This window comes from Cannabis sativa, chromosome 9, assembly GCF_029168945.1.
Source record: "Cannabis sativa cultivar Pink pepper isolate KNU-18-1 chromosome 9, ASM2916894v1, whole genome shotgun sequence".
NCBI classification, from domain to species: Eukaryota; Viridiplantae; Streptophyta; class Magnoliopsida; order Rosales; family Cannabaceae; genus Cannabis; species Cannabis sativa.
The window spans coordinates 15551470-15572076 of NC_083609.1; the positions used below are offsets into that span (position 1 = coordinate 15551470).

Genomic DNA, 20607 nt, shown 5'->3' on the forward strand with positions numbered 1-20607 from the left:
TCGTTGTATTCTTAAAACGTAACTCTAGATTATACCTTATGCAAAGAAATTTGAAATGTTTGAAAAATTTCATTAATTTCTAGCAATGGTTAAAACCATTAAGGTAAATGGTTAAAGATCTTGCGAACTGATAGGGGTGGAGAAATAGTTAGTAGATATGCAGTTCAAAGATCACTAATTTGATTTTTGAATTATATCCAAACTTACCTCCCCAGAAATTTCGAGTTGCATATTGATGATTAGTTACTAGTCGTTGCCTAAATCCTTCTATGGTAATACAATTTCAGAATGATGTAATGGTTGTATACTTAATGTAAATCATTACTAGATTCATGGATGACCTAATCAAAATCTTAAGAAAAGCTAGAACTGTTAACCATGGTTTGTTAGCTATTCTAAGTGATTAGGGGTGGACCATCCCATTGTCAATAGATAAGAAAGTGTTTGTTCAAACAAATACTACTTTTCTAAGAAAATGACTAAGTCTGAAAATAAAGTAGCAAATAAAGGAGATATTTTTTCTTGATTCCAAAAGTGTTCTATCATCTTATTTGACATATGATGATCCCACTGCCTCTGTTGTCTTGTCACAACCGAAGAGGTCAATACCATTTAGTTTTCTTAGACATAATTCACGGTACCTTGTCGTAGTGAGAGAGTTTCTAGGAACTCACCTTCTTATGACTTGGGAGACACTAGTGATTAAAATCCATTGTGAGTTTAAACAAGTAATGGATTGTCGAGATAAGAAACTAAGAAGAAAAGCCAATAGAACTATGGTTTAATCCATTCACATGGAATAACCTAAAGTTTTCTATTACAAGGACATAAAAGGAAATTTTAGTTAATAAGTCTATTCTATGGACTTAACAAACTTCCTGTTCCTAGTATTATAGGTTTGAGTTTATCTAAACTTATGGCTTGTGGTATACCTGGTAATTACTTACTCTAATGCAAGCAACTTACTTTAGTAAGATGCTGAAGCATTTTCTTTCTAATGGCAATCTATAGAAGCTTCACAACTTCTTAGGCATAGATTTTATTTATCTAAGGAAAAGTCTCAACTATTCCAGAAAAGATAAAGCCATGAAAGAATTCCTTAAATTAACCGTGAGAGGTCTTAGATATGCTTTTGTATGTCTTAGACCAGACACCTGCTATTGAGTGGGAGTAATGAGTAGGTATCAGATTAATCCAGGAGAAGAACATTGGAAGACAATCAAGTAAATCTTAAGATTAAGAAGAGGAACTATATGTTAGTCTACAAGGGTGTGTTTAAAACTCTTAGACTACACCATATAAGATTTCAAAATTTGCCTTTGTGCTAGAAAATCTTTCTGATAAGATGGTGATTACTCTGGGGGTGGAATAGTGATTTTGGAGAAGTGTAAAAACCTATCTGAAGTCTCTAGGTCTACCAGAGAGAGACTGAATGTTAAAGTTGCCGGAAAGGTACTTATTCAGTCTAAGGAAAGTTCTATACATTTTTTGGCACCATTCTAAATTGCCTTAACTACTAGTGTTAATTTCCTGATTAACAAAAAGTAGTTGCTAAAAGGTATAAAATCCAGTATCCCAAGAGAGTAGACATATAGAGAGGAATTTCACATTATCAATGATTAAGGAAGAGTAATAGTGGAGAAAAGGTTGTGTTTAATTCAACCTTTCAGATCCTATTACGAGGAGTTTACTACTACTACACTTGATTTGTATATCAAGGTGTTGAGATTATTTGAAATGCACATTTTGTTTTATATTAGTGAAAGTGGGAGTTTGTTGGGTTTTATGCCCTAAATAAAACTCATTTCAATATAATCAGATTTACTTATTAATATAGATCAGAAATAACATTTAATGTTGCATGGTTCACATGATTTATTTCATGATTATATGTACATAATGTATGAATTCATCTGAAACCCTTTTCACATACTTGATCCTGTTTATTGTGCTGTCAACACATTGGAAAGTAAACATGACTATGTGAATAAAGTTTCCTAGATTTATCAGACATAGGGTTTTACTGATATGATAATCTACAACAGAGTTTACTTGCATTTGGAGAAATGCTATGTTCTTTCCAGAGCATTGGTTAAAGTAAAGCTCAGGTTGGATGCATGAAGAATGCATCGGAAGGGATCGATATTGAACTTTGACTTAGATTTATTAAACTTACCGTAATATCTATTCAAGTCAATATCGCCTAGTTGATCCTAGATCAAATGATCTTAATCCTATTATGATTAGGCTCAATCTCGAGAGGCTATTCGTGTTCTTTGATTTGTTAGTTAAGCCTACTTTTAGGTCAGGGTGATACGTACATTTTGGGAACACGGTAGTGCATTGAGTGGGAGCGCTAACATAAACATGGAATCTATAGCTTCTATCTGGCGAATAGTAAGTAAAGGATGATCTCCTTCGAGCTTGACCAAACGAAAATAAATGGTGGAGATCTCATTTCACATAAGCTGAAATATCATTTATACGGGGTCAAGTGTTTTAAGGATTAAATACATTGTAAGGTGTAATGGTAATCTAATCCCTTTACAGTGTAGATCATTCATATGGAGGATCATTGATCATATTAGGATTATAACAATGGATAACTAATGATGTGTCTATATGGTGGAACATATAGAGCATTCTATATACTGAGAGTGCAATTCTAATTTCTATGCGTGGATTCAACGAAGAATTAATAAGTCAGTGAATTTAGGTTATAAATTCTTGATCTGCTTATTGGAAGCTCGGTTATATAGACCCATGGTCCCCGCACTAGTTGAGATAATATTTCTTGTAAGACTCATATAATTGGTTTTGATTAATCAATTATAATTCTCAAATTAGACTATGTCTATTTGTGAAATTTTCACTAAGTAAGGGCGAAATTGTAAAGAAAGAGTTTTAGGGGCATATTTGTTAATTATGATACTATGTATGGTTCAATTAATAAATATGATAAATGACAATATTGTTTAATAATTATTTATAGTTATTAAATAGTTAGAATTGGCATTTAAATGGTTGAATTTGAAAATTGGCGTTTTTGAGAAAATCAGATGCAGAAAAGATAAAACTGCAAAATTGCAAAAAGTGAGGCCCAAATCCACTTGTATAGGGCCGGCCACTTTTGTAGGGAATTTAAACTGATATTTTCATTATTTTAATGCCGAATAATTCAAACCTAACCCTAGTGGAATGCTATAAATAGACAGTGAAGGCTTCAGGAAAATTACACTTTCTTCTGACTTCTGATTCAAAAAAAAAAAACTGAGCCTTCTCTCTCCCTATCTTTGGCCGACCACTCCCTCTCTCTCTTCTTCCTTGAATTTCGAAATTCTTAGTGTGAGAGTAGTGCCCACACACAACACGTGATACCTCAATCATAGTGAGGAAGATCGTGAAGAAAGACTTTCAGCAAGAAGGAGTTTCAGCACTAAAGAATTAGAGAAAGAGATCCAGGTTCAGATATTGATAATGCTCTGCTACAGAAAGGAATCAAGGGCTAGATATCTGAACGGAAGGAGTCATTATATTTCGCTACACCCAATGTAAGGTTTACTAAACTTTATATGTGTTTATTTCATCGTTTTAGAAAGTTCATATTTAGGGTGTTAATCAACATACTTGTAAGTAGATCTAAGATCCTGGTAAAATAATGTTAGCGCTCCCACTCAATTATACTATCATGTTCCCAAAATGTACTTATCACCCTGACCCAAAAGTAGGCTTAACTAACAAATCAAAGAACATGTATAATACTCTTGAGATCGAACCTAACCATATCAGGATTAAGATCATTTGATCTAGGATCAATGGGTGATATTGAATTGAATAAATATTACGGTAAATTTTAATATATCTAATCAAAGTTCAATATCGGTCCCTTCCGATGTATACTCCATACATCCGATACTGGTAAACTTTGACAATACGCTGGAAAGGACATACCACTTATCCAAGGTGTAAGAATGCCTATCGGTGATTATCATGTTAGTCTAAATCCAGTGAACTGACAAATCAGGGAATAAACTTTCGAACATATAATTAAGATTATATTTCACTGTGCTGATAACACTATAATCATTAACAAATTCATATGCTCTAGACTTAAATAGAATTTATACATTATATATATAATCATGAAATAAATCATGTGAACCATGCAACATAAAATGTTATTTCTGATCTTTATCAATAAGTAAATCTGATTATATTGAAATGAGTTTTATTTAGGGCACAAAACCCAACAAAATTTCCATCTCATTGTCAACTTGAATCTTGTTCATCTCCACTTATTTTAACTTGTATCAATTTCTCTTGGTCTGACACAACTTTTAAATTTCCCAATAATTTACGGTTAACCACCGTTATAAATTGAATTAATTCAACCTTTACGGTAGAGGTAACATTTCTGCTTTCGGGTACCCATAACTAAACTGATATACTCATTTCCTGAATTCTCAACAGATACAATTAATCAAAGATCATTCCTTGATCTCAAAGTTTCGTTTCTGTCTTTGGTAGAAATCTTAAAAATCTTTTCAAAATCATCCAGAAATATACATACCTCAAGTATATTCTCTGTTCTATTGACAATCCCTTGGTATGAACTACCATACCAACTTATAGTTAGTCTCCCATTAATGGTGTCGATTTATCAACATCTAAGACTCTCACATTCCTTTCCCGTCATTACCACTAAGGTTTTACTTTCTGATTCATACGCTACCATTACTCCCTTGAAATCATCGTTATCTTCATACTTAGTTAACCACTCTAAAACTTATTTTATACTCTTAAACGTATTCTTATCATAATTATCACTATGCTACTTTTCCTAACATACTTTATAATAGTCTAGGCAAGTAATCTAATAGCAAATAATATTAACACTTACTATACCATGAGTCGACCTATCTTCGTAGCAAATGTACATATTCGACCAGTCTTCAAGACCTTTAAAACTGTGGTTGCTTTGATACCAAGTTGTAACACCCTATTCTATAGGGACGCCACATTTGTGATTTAATGAACTAGTTTCGTACTAATAAAATAATTAATTATTAAAATATGTGATAATATTAAAAAATTTCACTAAAATAAAACACTAAAAATGGATATCATAATGACACTAAAACTATGTTCTGGGGATCCATTATTATTCACATTCCAAGATAGATTAGTTTAGTTGAAGAAAAAAAAATGAAAAGTTGTGTGGCACTTTTAGAGGATTTTCAATGTTATATCTCTCTAGTTTTTATTAGTTTATATTTGACTATGTAATTATTAGACCATGTAATGTAAAAATTATAGTGTAATTACTAGATTATATGTTGTAATGTAAAAGTTATAGTGTAATGATTAGACTATATAATTACAACTTATAATTATATTTCTTAGTTATTGCATATTTACTATTAGAGATGTATTAAGAAGAAGAAAGTAAAAAAGTTATTTAAAATTCAAATAAGTCTTTATTCAAAAATTTATTTGTGCATTTTGATAAAAAAAAAATATATATCTATATATATATTTTGTGTATTAACTAACTAGCTACATAAATTTTGTAACTAGTAACTATTTATTAAATTCCTCCTAATTACTAGTTACATGAATTTAGTAACTAGTACAATTTTATTTCTTTAACTTTTTTAATAATTGGATTCGTTTGTAAGTTTTAAAGTTAAGCATCAAGGATCTTAATTGGAGGAGGAGACGATTATTTGCAAGTTTTGATTGGTTTGCTAGCTAGCTAGAGGTATAATTTTTCTAACTTTTAATTTATTAATTAATTATGAATAGGCATGTTGGATGAGTTTGAATATCTTAAATACTCATTCGTAGTGAAGTAGGTTCTGTGAATAAATATACTGCAGTCAGATGTGTAGATTATATATGCATGTTAGAGGAGTTTGGATATCTTAAATATTCATCCATAGTGAAGTAAATTCTATTAATACATGTATTTATTGGGATTTATGCCCTAAAAGTAAGTAATTAATTGATAATATATTATATATGAAATACAATTATAAGATAAATGAATACATTAATTATAAAAGTATAATTAATAAATATCTAAACATTTCTTATTTGTATGGAGAAGGTATAATCTTGTAAGGATGCACAAGAGAATTAAGATTATACGATATGAATAAAACTAGTCAGTAATGTATTAAAATAAAAAAGAATATTTAATATGGAACTACTAAGTACAGTTTACTATACAATATACTATAGTGTGTATGATTATGATTCAGATCACATATATGGATAGACATGTAGTAAATATGTTGTGTATAATTTGATTATGCATGATTGGTCTGATATGTAATAACATCTTTTATTAACGTATTGTTTACCATGAAAGATTTATTCATATCACAATGATGATCATTAGTAGGTCAGTCTGAATTCTGAGTATACATTACCATCAAAGTCCTTTACGGCTACAAACTGCTTTTGGAACATGTACTGCATATCATTTCAGTTTTGGATAGAGCCAGACGATAATCTTTTCCACCAGTCCTCGACAAATTTGGACAATGTCAATGAAAAATACAGACATTTCCCATCTTCACTGACTTGTGCCACTTGCATCAGCTGATTGTACTTGGAAAGGTGGGCCCTGGGGTCCATTTTGCCTCCGTACGACTCCATTTATGATATTCAGAAATTTTTTGGCAGTTATGCCTCAATGATTCTCTTCACACATAGTTCTGGAGCCTCATCTTCTGAGTCAGATACGACTCCACATTTCTTCCAGGCCAAATGGTCTGTGAGTTTTGTTAATGCAACTATGTGATCTTTTAGCCACCTAATATGATCATCTGGGAGCTCACGTCCATGGATTCTGTCGTTGATATTGTTCTAGAGATCTTCTCCATGAGGTCTAGCCTTTTCACCTCTTGCTTTTTCCTTATTTCGCATTTAGACGGTCCCTTAGGCCCGTCGTTAACATTCTGTCTTTTGGGTCTAGATCTTCCACAGGTATGCTCTGGTTAACAGAATTGTTGGGGTAGTTTTTCCATCCCTAAACATTGGGCCTTTGTACCTAAATACCCAACCTATTGTTCTGCACGACTCTACCATGCAGATTGATTGGTTGGCCTAGCCCTAGGGCTCGATCATCCCTTTAATTCTTTTCGCTGGGTGGGTCAATTGTGTTTCTGTTGTTCCGTGGAGCATTGTTCGTGGGTTTTTGCAAAAGGGTACCCATTACACCCTTCCTTTTATAATTGTTGGGGTAGAGGGTCGAACTCTAGGATGGTTAAATTCTTAACATGAGGGTTTTCATCGAGGTGGTTAGCCTGAGCTTGTAGTCGTGCTAGAGTTTCTTACATCTGTTGGGAGGCTTCAGGATTAACCTTCTTGCTTTGGGTATATGTGAGCTTTTGCTAAAGTCGTATTACTTTAGGATCTTGCTCGTAGTACTCGATCTTCTTCATACTCCTGGTTAAGGTTTTTGTGGCAGTCATCTTGAGGGTCTTCATCATGATTTTCTTGATTATCTTCATCGATGGGTTCTTCATCAAAATGTTTTGCATATTGTGGATCTTTTCTAGCGTGTCGACCATTGACTTCTGAGATGTTTCTTTGTCTCCTATAGTACCCGCATGAGTGTGTACTTGAACATCATCCATTCCAGAGTCTTCTTCATCCTCGCAAGCAGTTGATTTCCTGGTGGTTTTTTATTAGCCACCATTATTGTAAATGATAACTTTGGTGAAAAATCTTTCTTCAAGATCTCAATGAAAGCACCAAAATTTTTACCGATTTTTTTGAAGAAACCGATTATAAAATAAATAGAGCTTAAGAAATAAACAAAATAAAGAAGAAGAATATCAAGATTTTCGCGTGGTTAGGACATTAATGAGCCTTAGTATACAAGGCAATATCATTAGCTTAAAAAGCTTCGTTGTATTACACAAGGATAATGTTCTTGTCCGAACTTAAGAACCATAATTTCATTCTTAGTGTCTTAATAATGATTTTCCAACACTTTGCATGAAGATATAATCTCCTATTTATAGGCTAGGGTTTAGACTGTTAGGGTTTTCTTATGAAGCTAGACCCACCGATAGGGTAAATACATTTAATATTAACTTTAGGCCAATTAGGAAAGACCCAATTTGTAAGATAGCGATCATCCAAATTTGCGGGGACCATTTAATGATGACAATTGTTATACTCTGCCAAATTTATACAATAAATGTTAGAGGATATGACGCTAGGTGAATCCCTAATTTAGTGGGATCCTATATCAGAGGTATCTCTATAGAAGCTTTTGCTCCCCGTCTTTTAGACAGTCCTTTTGAGAATACCCCATTAGGGTATTCATATATGACATATTGGGCCTTCTTTCTTTTGGCCCCCGAACTCGGACGGTCCGGTCTTGTAATGGATGAGTTTAATATATTACTGAACACGTTGTCACAAACTGACTCCCTTCTGGGCTGATCTACCCATTTGGGCCCGAGAATGTGCCTTCTCAAAATGAGACGAATCTTAGAAGTACATGTGTCACCCTGTCAGAAACACGGATAATACTCTTAAATACTTAGGGGTTCCAATAAGACCTACTAAGTGGAGAATGGAAGATTGCGGTGTAATACTTGCAAAGATTAAGCTTAAACTTCATACATGGGCAACAAGGCACTTATTATTTGCTAACCGAGTTTAATAGATTGTTGGGGCTAAGGAAATATTGGATGAGCATCTTTGTATTGCCTCAAAGTGTTATCAAAGAAGTGGAAAAAATATGCCGAGAATTTTCGTGGGCGCAAAAAAATAACAGAAGTAAAATTCACATAGCCTCTTGAGAAAAAGTTTGTCCTCCTAAAAATTATGGTGGTCTTAAATTTAAAGAAGGTCCTAAGTGGAATAAATCTATATCGTAAAGCATGTTTGGCTATTAATTGAGAAACATGATCTGTTTTGGGTCAAATGGATTAGTGAAATTTATCTTAAAGGTACTAATTTCTGGGATTGTGAGTTGAGGCATGATACCAGTTGGTATTAGAGAAAAGTTGTGTCATTTAAGACAAACTTTTGGCAGGAGCAATATCCAGGCTGCTAGTAAGAATGACAAGTTTAAAGCTGCCATTCTCGACAATAGTATGCTTCAGTAGATGTAGGTTTATTATCAAAAAATAGTGTGGTATCGGTTAAGTTTACCGTAGCACCAATTTATTCTTTGGTAGGTGCTTAATTCTCATTTTCTAATCAGGACCCTCTTTCGATTCTGCATTCCTATTGATAGTTTTCTCTGTCCCGTTTGTAGCTTGTTGAATGAAAGCCATGTACATTTATTTTTTGAATGTTGCACATTTGACAAAGTGGTGAAACTTTATGATTAGTTAACTAGGTTTTAAAGCTTGGCCTCTAAACCTTTTTCAGTGACAAAATTAGATAAATGGTTCTCGATTGAAGCAGTAGCCTACAGAACAACGGGAACATGTCATTTCTTTTCAGTTTTATACATAGTAAGAGATATAAAAATTATAATAAAATGTAGATTGTGTAGTGGCTCTTATAGGAAGAATACATATGAGAGATTTCTCCTACAAAATTTGTAGTGATTAGGAGTTCTGGTGGGGCGTGGTTAGCAGCCCTTAATTGTATTGTTTTGTTTGTATTTGTTGGTTGATTAATGAAAATAATAATAATAATAATAATAATAATAAAGAGATAAAGTCAGTGCTTAGTAATGAAACTTCTAAATATTATAGCATCATTAATGGAGATGAACAGTTGGTATTTATTGTTAAAATGTATCTCATTTTATAAAAAGTTTGCTCTAATATGGTGTCTCAAAAGTTGATCCAAATTTATTATACTAAACGCTAAATTTAAATTACAATATAGAATGATGTAAAATTTATATCACATAAATATACTATTTTGTATTATTTTTAATATTTTATTATTAAATTTAGTTATTGAATTAAATTATAAACCTTTTACAATTATTTTAATTTATATAATAAAATTAATGATATAAAGAGTTCTGGTGTGAGGCGTGGTTAGCAGCCTTTAATTGTATTGTTTTATTTTGTTTGTATTTGTTGGTTGATTAATGAAAATCTCTATTCTTGATCAAAATATAATAATAATAATAATAATAAAGAGATAAAAAGTCACTGCTTAGTAATGAAACTTCTAAACATTAAAGTATTTCTAATGGAGATGTATATTGGTAATCTATTGTTAAAATATATCTCATTTTATAAAAAGTTTGCTGCAATATGGTGTGTCAAAAGTTGATCAATATGATAGGTTAAAAGTTGATCGAAATTTATCATAAAAGTTTGATCCAAATTTAAATTACAATATAGCATGATACAAAATTTGCATCACATAAATACACTACTTTTGTATTAGTTTTAATATTTTATTATTAAATTTAGTTATTGCGCTAAATTATAAACCTTTTACAATTATTTTATTTTATATAATAAAATTAATGATAAATTTATTATTATTATTTATATTTTTAATAAATATACTAATTAAATATTAAATTATGTATTAAGTCTTTTATTTTAGAGATTGTATTAAGTTTAATAGTTGTGCACATTCACTACTACAAAAATACCCTTTAGAGGCGGTTTTTTAGCCCTTTAGGCGTCGGTTTTCGCGAAATTCGCTACCGACGCCTATCAGGGCGACGCTAAAGGGTTTATATGAACCGACGCCATATATACCCCTATGGCGTCGGTTATTAGCTAGGAACCGACGCCATAGGGGTATATATGGCGTCAGTTCCTAGCCAATAACCGACGCCATAGGGGTTGTAGGAACCGACGCCAAAAGTGAGCAGATTTCAGTTTTTTTCATTTTTTTTAATTTAATTATATAATTTTAATTTTATATTTATTAATTTATATATTATTATATTTAATTTAAATTACATATTTATTTAATTTAATTATATATTAATTACATTTTAAATTAAATAGTAATTAAATTTGGGTAAAAATATAATTTGATTTCATAAAAATAATTAAATATTACACAAACATGTAAAATTAGTTAAAAATATTAATAAGTTAATAAATCTAATTACAAGTTAATCTATAAAAATTACATAATGAAGAAAAATTCTTCGACCTTTGAACCTCAATCGTCACCGTGAATCACCGCCATCAATTGTTCGATCCACTTTCGCTGTAGTGGTAACAATTCTGTTTTTGGATCGTATTGCTTCTTACCCCCAAACTGTTAAAAAAATTAAAAATTTATATTAGTTTATGTATATGTATATTATATATTTGTTATTATAAAATTTATATACTATGATCAATAATTAAAACTTACAGCTTTTTGATCTTCTATGTAACGGTTGGGGTTGGCACGTGCGACGATGTCAGTGATATATTTCAAAACATAAAAACCGCATTCTTGGCTTTTAGGTTGTCTTGGACAGTTTGCTTGTGAAATTCCTTGCCACGGGCCAAGATACTGATGTGCGTCCCCTATATACATGAATGCCCTGTTTGGGAAAATTATATTAGCATTTCAATTCGTTAGTTAATTTAAATTCGTTACATAAGAAGTCATTAAATAATTACCTTCCGATCATTTGTTCTATTTCTTCGGGAATTGGGCGGCCTTTTACAGGGTTTAAATGGATAATTTTCCTTGGCGCAACCACCACTAGCGTCCAATGCATCCTAGAAAATTATATTGGAATATAAGTAAGATAGTATAAAAATAATCTGAAGACATAATATAGAAATGAACAATTAGCACTAAAGAATTTAATAAAGTTTACCCGATATTCCAAGGAATAAAGAACATTTGGTGGTTGCTGTTCATTAATGATAACCAATTAGCCAATCGTCTTGCCGCATCGTCAAAAGACTGACTCTGTTCTTCATCGCTGATCCCATGCACTGTGAGAAGCTCTGGGTCGTAAAACTTGAAAATTTTTCTCAGACCGTTGATGCTCTCCCATATGTGCCTGCCAAAAAAAGTGTTAGTGTCTTATAATAATTTAACTATAATTTGAGATAAGGTTAATTAGATTAAAGAAGAGTATACATCATTCCAAACAGCATTCCCTGGTTGCCGATGTAGTCACACGTAGCAACCTGCTGCAAATCCTCTCCAGATAACGTGATCTGGGTACGCGGTGCAATGAATCCTCGGGGGACAGGAATTGTGATTATATCACGTTTATCTTTGAGCCTTAGGAATTCATGAATCATCCATTTTAGCGAATTAGGGATCAACGCCATCTTCTCTTCCGTGATCTAAACGACTATTTAGACCGTCCTTAGTTTTGCCGGGAATATCAAGTAAGGTACCAATAATACTCTCACACACATTTTTTTCAATATGCATGACATCCAAACAATGTCGAACTAGTAGACTTTTCCAATATGGAAGACGAAAGAAGATTGACTTTCTTTGAAAACAACCATTAGTTTTTTTATTTTTTTGCGTCTTTCCATACTTAAAATCTACAAGTTGAACTTGTTGGAGAATTTGTTCCCCAGACAGTGGCAAAGGAGCCATATCACCCTCTTCAGTACCATCGAATGCTTTCTTCTTCCGTCTATCAGGATGATTTGCAGGCAAGTACCGTCTGTGACCCATATAACACATCTTGTGTCCATTTGCCAAGCGACGAGCCGATGTGTTAGTGCAACAAATCGGACAACCTTCGTAACCTTTTGTGCTTAAGCCTGATAAATTACTATAAGCAGGGAAATCACTGACAGTCCACAACAACACAGCTTTCAGATTAAAAAATTCTTTTTTAAAACCATCATAGACCTGAACCCCGTTCTCATACAATTCTATTAAATCGTCAATCAATGGTTCCAAATATACATCGATATTATGTCCAGGTTGTTGCGGGCCTGATATCATTAAAGAAAGCATGTTAAATTTCCTCTTCATCACTAACCAGGGAGGAAGATTGTACATAACTAGGAAGACAGGCCATGAACTATGACGACTACTTAGAGATCTATGTGGATTTACTCCATCCGCAGACAGACCGAGACGAATGTGTCTTGGTTCAGATTTGAATTCAGGGTTTATGTAGTTCACTTTTTTCCAAGCTTGGGAATCTGCAGGATGTCTAAGTTTTCCATCTTTCACTCTCTTGGTCTCATGCCAAATCAAATTTTCAGAATGTTCTGCACTACGATATAATCGTTTCAGTCGCGGAATCAAAGGCATGTACCACATCACTTTTTGGGGGATAAGTTTCCTATTCTCCTTACTCTTGTTTACTTTATGGCGGGATAAACCGCAAGTCGGGCAATAATTCATGTCTGCATATTCCTTACGATATAAAATGCAATCGTTCGGACATGCATGAATTTTTTCATACTTCAATCCTATAGAATTTAACGTTTTTTTCACTTCATAAGTAGATTCCGGAAAGCAGTTGGCAAATGGTAAGATATCTTTAAAAGCAGCTAAAAATTGAGTAAAACATTTATCGCTCACTCCATTTTCTGCTTTTATGTTGTAAAACTTTACCATTGTTGGTAATCTTAGTTTTTTACAACCATCGAACAGAGGTTTATCAGCATCACTAAGAAAATTATCGAATTTCTCAGGATCATTAAGAAATTCCTCCTGTGCTTCGTTAAGCAAGTCCAATGGATAATCATCGAAATCATTACCCTCGATATCATCTACCCCCGCTTTCCTAATGGATATGGATCATTAGGTAAATGTTCGCCATGGTAATACCAATTAGTATAACTTCTATTGAAACCTCGTAAATACACATGGTCCTTAATCATTGTAATATTCCCTTTAGATACATTACAACAATCTACACACGGACAATGAATACGATCGTGATTTGTAGAATTCTTTAAGGCAAACTCTAAAAATGCATCGAACCCTACTTGAAATCGCAGTGTGTCTCTCTCCTCACGCATCCATGATTTATCCATAACAAAAATCCTATCCGAAAATTCAGTATTTAGTAACTACTTATAGCTAGTTACTAATTACACAATGTAACTAACTAAGTTTCTCACAATTTATTCATATTAATTTATAAATTACTTAAATTCTCGTTTTAGATTAGTTCATATTATTAGGTTGTTTTGTTGATTAGAATGTTATTAAAATGTTAAATATTTTTAATAAATAAAATTGAGGGGAAAATTTTTTGGTAAAGCAATAAAGGTATTAACTAATATTTTCCCCTTTTAATTAACTTTTGCTCTTTATTTTCTTTGAAAAATAAAAATCCACATTGAACCTCTCAAATGAAAGAAAAAAAAAATAAAAAAAGAAGGATTTTATATGTTTATTTTGTTAATTTATTTAGTAACTAATTATATCTAGTTACTAATTACACAATGTAACTAACTAAGTCTCTCACACAATTTATTCATATTAATCTAAAAATTACTCAAATTTTCGTTTTACATTAGTTCATGTTATTAGGTTGTTTAGTTGATTATAATGTTGGTAAAATTTAAAAGTTTTCATAAATGTGAATATTATTATTTTTTATGTGACCTAACTTCTTATTACTATGTTATAATTAACTATATTATGAATGGTTTTAGTAAGATTTATCCTAATTCTACCGAAATTTCGGCAGCATAACAGCTGTAATTGGACGTTCCCAAAAATTTTACAAGTGCCTAAAATAACAAACAAAACAGATAAACAATACAAAATTAATCCACCCATCCGACCGCAGTACATGTATTCGCAGAACCTACTTCACTACGGATGAATATTTAAGATATTCAAACTCAACTAACATGCATTGATAATTAATTATATATTAAGAAAAAGTTAGTAAAAGTATATACCTATAATTGCAAGCCCAAATACGCTACACACAAAATTATGCCGAACCCCTATAATATAAAGAAATACAACGAAATTACAAAATTAATTATTTCATAACTTATAATTAGTTATAAAAAATTGTAACAAGTTACTTAGTTACTAAATTATACATACATATATATAATCAATTATATCTCACACTATTATCTCAAAAAAATAAAATTATATCACACACTAATTCCATTTTAAAATTTTTATTTCTAAACTAATGAAATCCCTCCAATGTCATTTTATTCACAATAAATATATATTGCAAAAAATATATAAAATACAATTACAAAATTTATTTTCATAAAAAATATACACACCCTATATACACACACACAATATATACACACATTATATACAAATATTCAATAAAATATACAAATACATATATATACTAGGTATAAATTATTACCTAATAACCGCAATCCGACGACCACCGTAAAAAATCCCGACACTATACACATAAAACACAATAATATTACTAATAAAATAAAAAAACTCAAATAATAATTTATAAAAACAAAAAATAAAACAATATACATAATACAATAAGAATAGAAGCAATATTTATACCTTAAACGAGGTTGAGATTGAACAATTTCTCAACAAAAATGGGTGGCCGGATTTCACACCCAAAATTTACTATTTGGGTTCGGATGACACTTTTAGAGGCTAAAAAATCAGAACTTTTTAGGTGTATGTTATTAAGTATCGAAAATGGAGGATTTAAAAAAAAAAATGGGCTGAAATGGTTGAGAAATGAGGGAGATAGGGTGGGGAGAAGGTGGTGGAGGCGAGGGTTTTGGCTGAGAGAAATGGGTCTCTGGTTTTTCTGGGTTGCTGAGTGAAGTGGGGAGGAAGAAGGAAGGTCGAGCAAAAGGGATATACTCTGATCGACCCTATGGCGTCGGTTCCTTCATAGGAACCGACGGCATAGGGTACACGTGTCAGGTTTTCGTGTACCCTATGCCGTCGGTTCCTATGAAGGAACCGACGGCATAGGGTATTTCAGAAAAAAAAAAAAAAATTAATTTCCAACCGCCTCTAAATGGTATAATGCAATTTTATACCTACGGTTTTTATCAAAAAACCGCCTCTAAATGTCAATTTCGAACATAGCGGGTATTTTCACACCCTTTAGCTTCCCTTTTTATAAATGGGGTTGAAAAAACTGCCTCTAAAGGCTAACATTGTAGTAGTGATTGAAGTTGAATGTTAAAAATTAATACAAATACATTATAAAATTACTGTCAATTAAATATAGCAAAATTTTTTAATCTCCTATTCAAAATGAACTTATATATAGATATCTATTATTAGCATAGTTATTAGTGATATAACACTTGGTACTTTTTAACAATTTTTCTCTATACGGTATACTTTGATTGTGTTCTTATTCTAAGTAATTGCTCATATTGAAAAGTGACAGTTGTGGTTGTAACTTGTTAATAGCAAGTCACATGCATTCTCCCAAAAGCTTTAACCAACGAACCCCCAAATAATTGCCCACTCCCATCAACCTTCACAAGATTTTGCTATAAAAAAATAAAAAGAAAAAAGAAAAACCTTCACAAGATTTATATTGCTCAACCCTACCTTTACTCTTGTCTTCTCTTCTCTCACGATAATTATATAAATAAATAAACATATAACATATATAATGATCAATACATACTCTCCAACAAATTCGTTACTTTTCTTCTTCTTTCACTTCAATAATAATAATATACACTTAATTAAGGGGCCCTTCATATGGCTAAAGATTCAGAACCAGAAAATCATAACAATGATGAGATATCAACAACAAACCTAGGAATAAGATCATCATCACAATACCCATTAGACTCAAACTCATACAAAATCCTCCACGAGATCGGAGCCGGAGTGAGTGCAGTGGTCTACAAAGCCATTTGTTTGCCCAAGAACTCAGCCGTGGTGGCCATCAAATCCATAGATCTGGACATCAAGTCTCGTACAGATTTCGATAATGTCCGACGCGAAACGAAGATGATGTCACTCCTTTCTCATCCCAACATACTCAACGCTCACTGCTCTTTCATGGTGGACCGTCGTCTTTGGGTGGTCATGCCCTTCATGTCCGCTGGCTCACTACAGTCCATTATCGCTTCTTCTTTCCCCAATGGCTTGTCGGAGCCCAGTATAGCTGTCGTTCTTAAGGAGATACTAAACGCATTGTCCTATCTCCATGATCAAGGCCAGCTCCACCGTGACATTAAGGCAGGTAATTAATGATTAATTTATATATGGTCAGTTATGAGAGGAGGTGGCTTTTTAATTAGAGTTATTAAATATTGAGTCCCACTTAATTAAATTTAACAATTAGAGAAATACTGAAAATCATTAGTGGTAATTATACCTTTCTATGTATCAATATCGTATTGGTTCAAATAAATATCAAATTTTATATAATTTAATATAATAATTTTTAGAGAGTATCATTAGTTAATTATAAAACAATATATCTAGAGGTACTAAGCAGTGTCCAATATCAACGCTCTCACAATTATAATAAAATATTGCTAACCATAATTACTTAGCTTCGCCCAAAGTTAGTACTGCTAACACTTTGACAAACTATTCACATATATAAAATTTCACCTATTATTACTAGACATTTCTAATAGATAATGTGAAATCTGTACGGCTCAAAAATAAGTTAATATATATCTTATATTTAACTCAAATTTTATAATTAGAGTTTATGTAAATTAACTTATCTCTAATAGAAATGTATAAAAAAATCAATAAATACAATAAATTTTGATTAGAAAGTGTATAAAAGTTATATTAAATACATAAACAAATAGTCAATTAGCAACAAAACTCCTTTATGTTTTAATTTTTCTATACTTAATTTCTTTAATTTTTTTTGGCGAAACTCCAATAAATTTATTTTTCTTTACAAATTTTAAGTGCCAGATAAATATTACTGTTAAAAACTAATATTGAATGATCACTGTATACACCTATATATATGTGAAGGTAAAACCTCGAAACCAATATAGTGGTAATCCAGTTAGTATATAATGATGATGTCTAACTAACGTTTCAAATTTGCAAAGAAAAGTAAACATAAGTGGATTTTGCTAAAAAAAAAAGGACTGTTAATTGTATAAAATCAAAACATAATACAATTTTATTGCTAATAATCCTAAATAAAATATTAAAAGTTATTAAAGGTATAATGAATGACAAAAGAATAAATAAAAAAGTAGTATTTATTAAAAATACACCATAATTTTTCATTATACTTCATTATTGAAGTTAATTTTATGAACTAATTAACATAAGCGAATTTTGCTGCTAATAATCCTAAATAAAACGTTAAAAGTTATTAAAAGCATCAATGAATGGTAAAAGAGTAAATAAAAAAAATAATATATATTATGATATAAAATTATACCATAATCATTTATTATCTATTATTATTATTATTGGAGTTTAATTTTATGAAAATGATTAAAAAATACATATACATTATCTTTATATCATTGTATTGTATGGGACATGCTCTTAATAAAAAAAATAGGAAAATGATAAGGGTACCAAGTATACAAAATGGGTGACACTTCATAATTGGCGTATTTTAATATAGATTTCATATATTTGACTTAATAAATAATATGAAAAAGGCACAAGGCTTGTAACAATTTTGTTGTCTTAATAACAATTTTTTTTTTCATTTCAAACACATAGTAGATTTACAATTAATTATTGTGGATGTTCCATTGATCAGGTAATATTATGATGGATGCAAATGGATGTGTTAAGCTAGCAGATTTCGGTGTGTCGGCATCTATATATGAGTCAAACTCAAACCGTGGATTGTCAACGTCATTGTCATCCTTAACAGACGTGACTGGAACTCCGTACTGGATGGCACCAGAAGTGATTCACTCACACAACGGCTATGGATTCAAAGCTGACATTTGGTCTTTTGGGATTACAGCTTTGGAATTAGCTCACGGTTGTCCTCCATTATCTCACCTCCCTCTATCCAAGTCTCTCCTCATGAAGATAACGAAGCGGTTTCGATTCTCTGACTATGAAAACACCAAAAACAACAAAAACAAGCAGAGATTCTCCAAGAGTTTCAAGGACATGGTTGGCTTATGTTTGGACCAAGACCCCACCAAGAGGCCTACTGCTGAGAAGCTTCTCAAGCATCCTTTCTTTAAGAATTGTACCAAAGGTCCTGATTTTCTTGTCAAAAATATTTTGCATGGCTTATCTAGTGTTGAAGATAGGTTCAACAAGTTGATCACCACCAATATTACTACTACTACTACTACTACTACTCTTCAACATCGCCACGATGATGATGATGATGGCGATGATGATGGCGATGGATCTTGCATTATAAGAGAGAAACAAAGAAGGATTAGTGGGTGGAACTTTAATGAAGACGGGTTCAAACTTGACCCGGTATTCCCAACTCAGTCGGTTAATGAAGAAGTAGTAGAAGACAATTCTGTTGCAAAACAGGTTAGTTTTGGTGGTGAAACCGTTATGAATAAAGCTGATAGTAATAGTACTAACAAAGAAAAGAATATCAATATCATAAACAATGTTGATAGATTATTTGTTGACGAGTTTAGTGAGTCACAAGATAGTGGTTGTGTTAGTGAGTTAATGGGCGAGTCATCATCACCAATGAGTAGTTTATTAAGTTGCAGTGCTGGTGAGTTAGTGAGCGAGTCAAGGCCTAGTGAGATTAGTTCTACAGTTGGTGGTGTTGATAGGGAAAAAATGTTGGAAAGTATTCAACTTATCAAAAGGAGTGTGGAGGAAGAGAGGCGTGTATTAATGGAGGTTTTGAAGGTGTTGGGATTAGTTGAGAATTATGATAGTGGCGATCATCATCATAATACTACGGTAATTAGCAGAGAGGAGTACTTGGCACAGACCATTGAGAAGTTGAGATGTGAACTGGAAATGGAGAAGAAGAAGAGCTTGGATTTGGAAATGGAGATCGAGTTTCTCAACCATCAAATTTCTTCTATCTCACGTAATCATGACTATACATAATAAATATATATATATATTAATATTTAGAAAATTAGGGAAAAGTTAGTAATGTAACTTAATAATGAGTTATACATTAGATAATATTAAAATATATTATAATAATATATCATATAATTATGGGCGTCACTACGAAAAGTTGATGATCACATAATATGAATTCTTCATTCTTATTGCTTATGGATTAGACTGTAAAAGTGATTAATTATGTTATCACTTATCAATAATAATATTTACTAGTTTATTTTATAACAAATATAATAATCAATAGCTAGTTTTAATGTAATCCTGAAAATTATCACTAAAGTCTTGGCAAATAGGCTCAAGGTTGTTCTTCCGTCTATAATCTTTGACACGCAGAGTACTTTTCTTCAGGGTAGACTTATTTCTAATAGCATTATGATTTCTTTCAAAATAATGCACCCCTTGAAGAGGAAAACTCAGGGTCGAATGGGGCATATGGCTTCAAAACTTGATATGAGTAAGGCGTATGATAGAATGGAGTGGGACTATCTCAGAGGGGTCTTACTTTGTATGGGATTTGATGGGCGCAGAGTTAATTTAATTATGCATTGTGTTGAGACTGTTACCTATATTTGTCCATGGTGGAAGACCAATGAGTCCCATCACTCCTCGCAGAATTTGCCAAGGTGATCCTATATCCCCTTATCTTTTTATCCTTTGTGCTGAGGGATTTTCTACTTTATTGAAGAAGTATGAACCGGA

The 20607-nt window shown here is 31.9% G+C and overlaps 2 protein-coding genes across 2 annotated transcripts; one reads left to right on the forward strand and one right to left on the reverse strand.

The window, feature by feature from the left end:
• Positions 1-10779: 10779 nt before the first annotated feature.
• On the reverse strand, positions 10780-12255 carry LOC133030866 (uncharacterized). Its single transcript, XM_061103814.1, has 5 exons — positions 12049-12255; positions 11780-11968; positions 11577-11678; positions 11323-11497; positions 10780-11223 (listed from the first exon to the last, which is right to left on the reverse strand). Exons 1-5 carry the CDS (start codon positions 12243-12245, stop codon positions 11125-11127), a joined length of 762 nt encoding a protein of 253 aa, XP_060959797.1. The 5' UTR covers positions 12246-12255; the 3' UTR covers positions 10780-11124.
• A 3951-nt stretch (positions 12256-16206) lies between these two features.
• LOC115722043 (serine/threonine-protein kinase BLUS1) lies at positions 16207-20031 on the forward strand. The gene is made up of 2 exons (XM_030651165.2): positions 16207-17077; positions 18593-20031. Exons 1-2 carry the CDS (start codon positions 16588-16590, stop codon positions 19882-19884), a joined length of 1782 nt encoding a protein of 593 aa, XP_030507025.2. The 5' UTR covers positions 16207-16587; the 3' UTR covers positions 19885-20031.
• Positions 20032-20607: the final 576 nt, after the last annotated feature.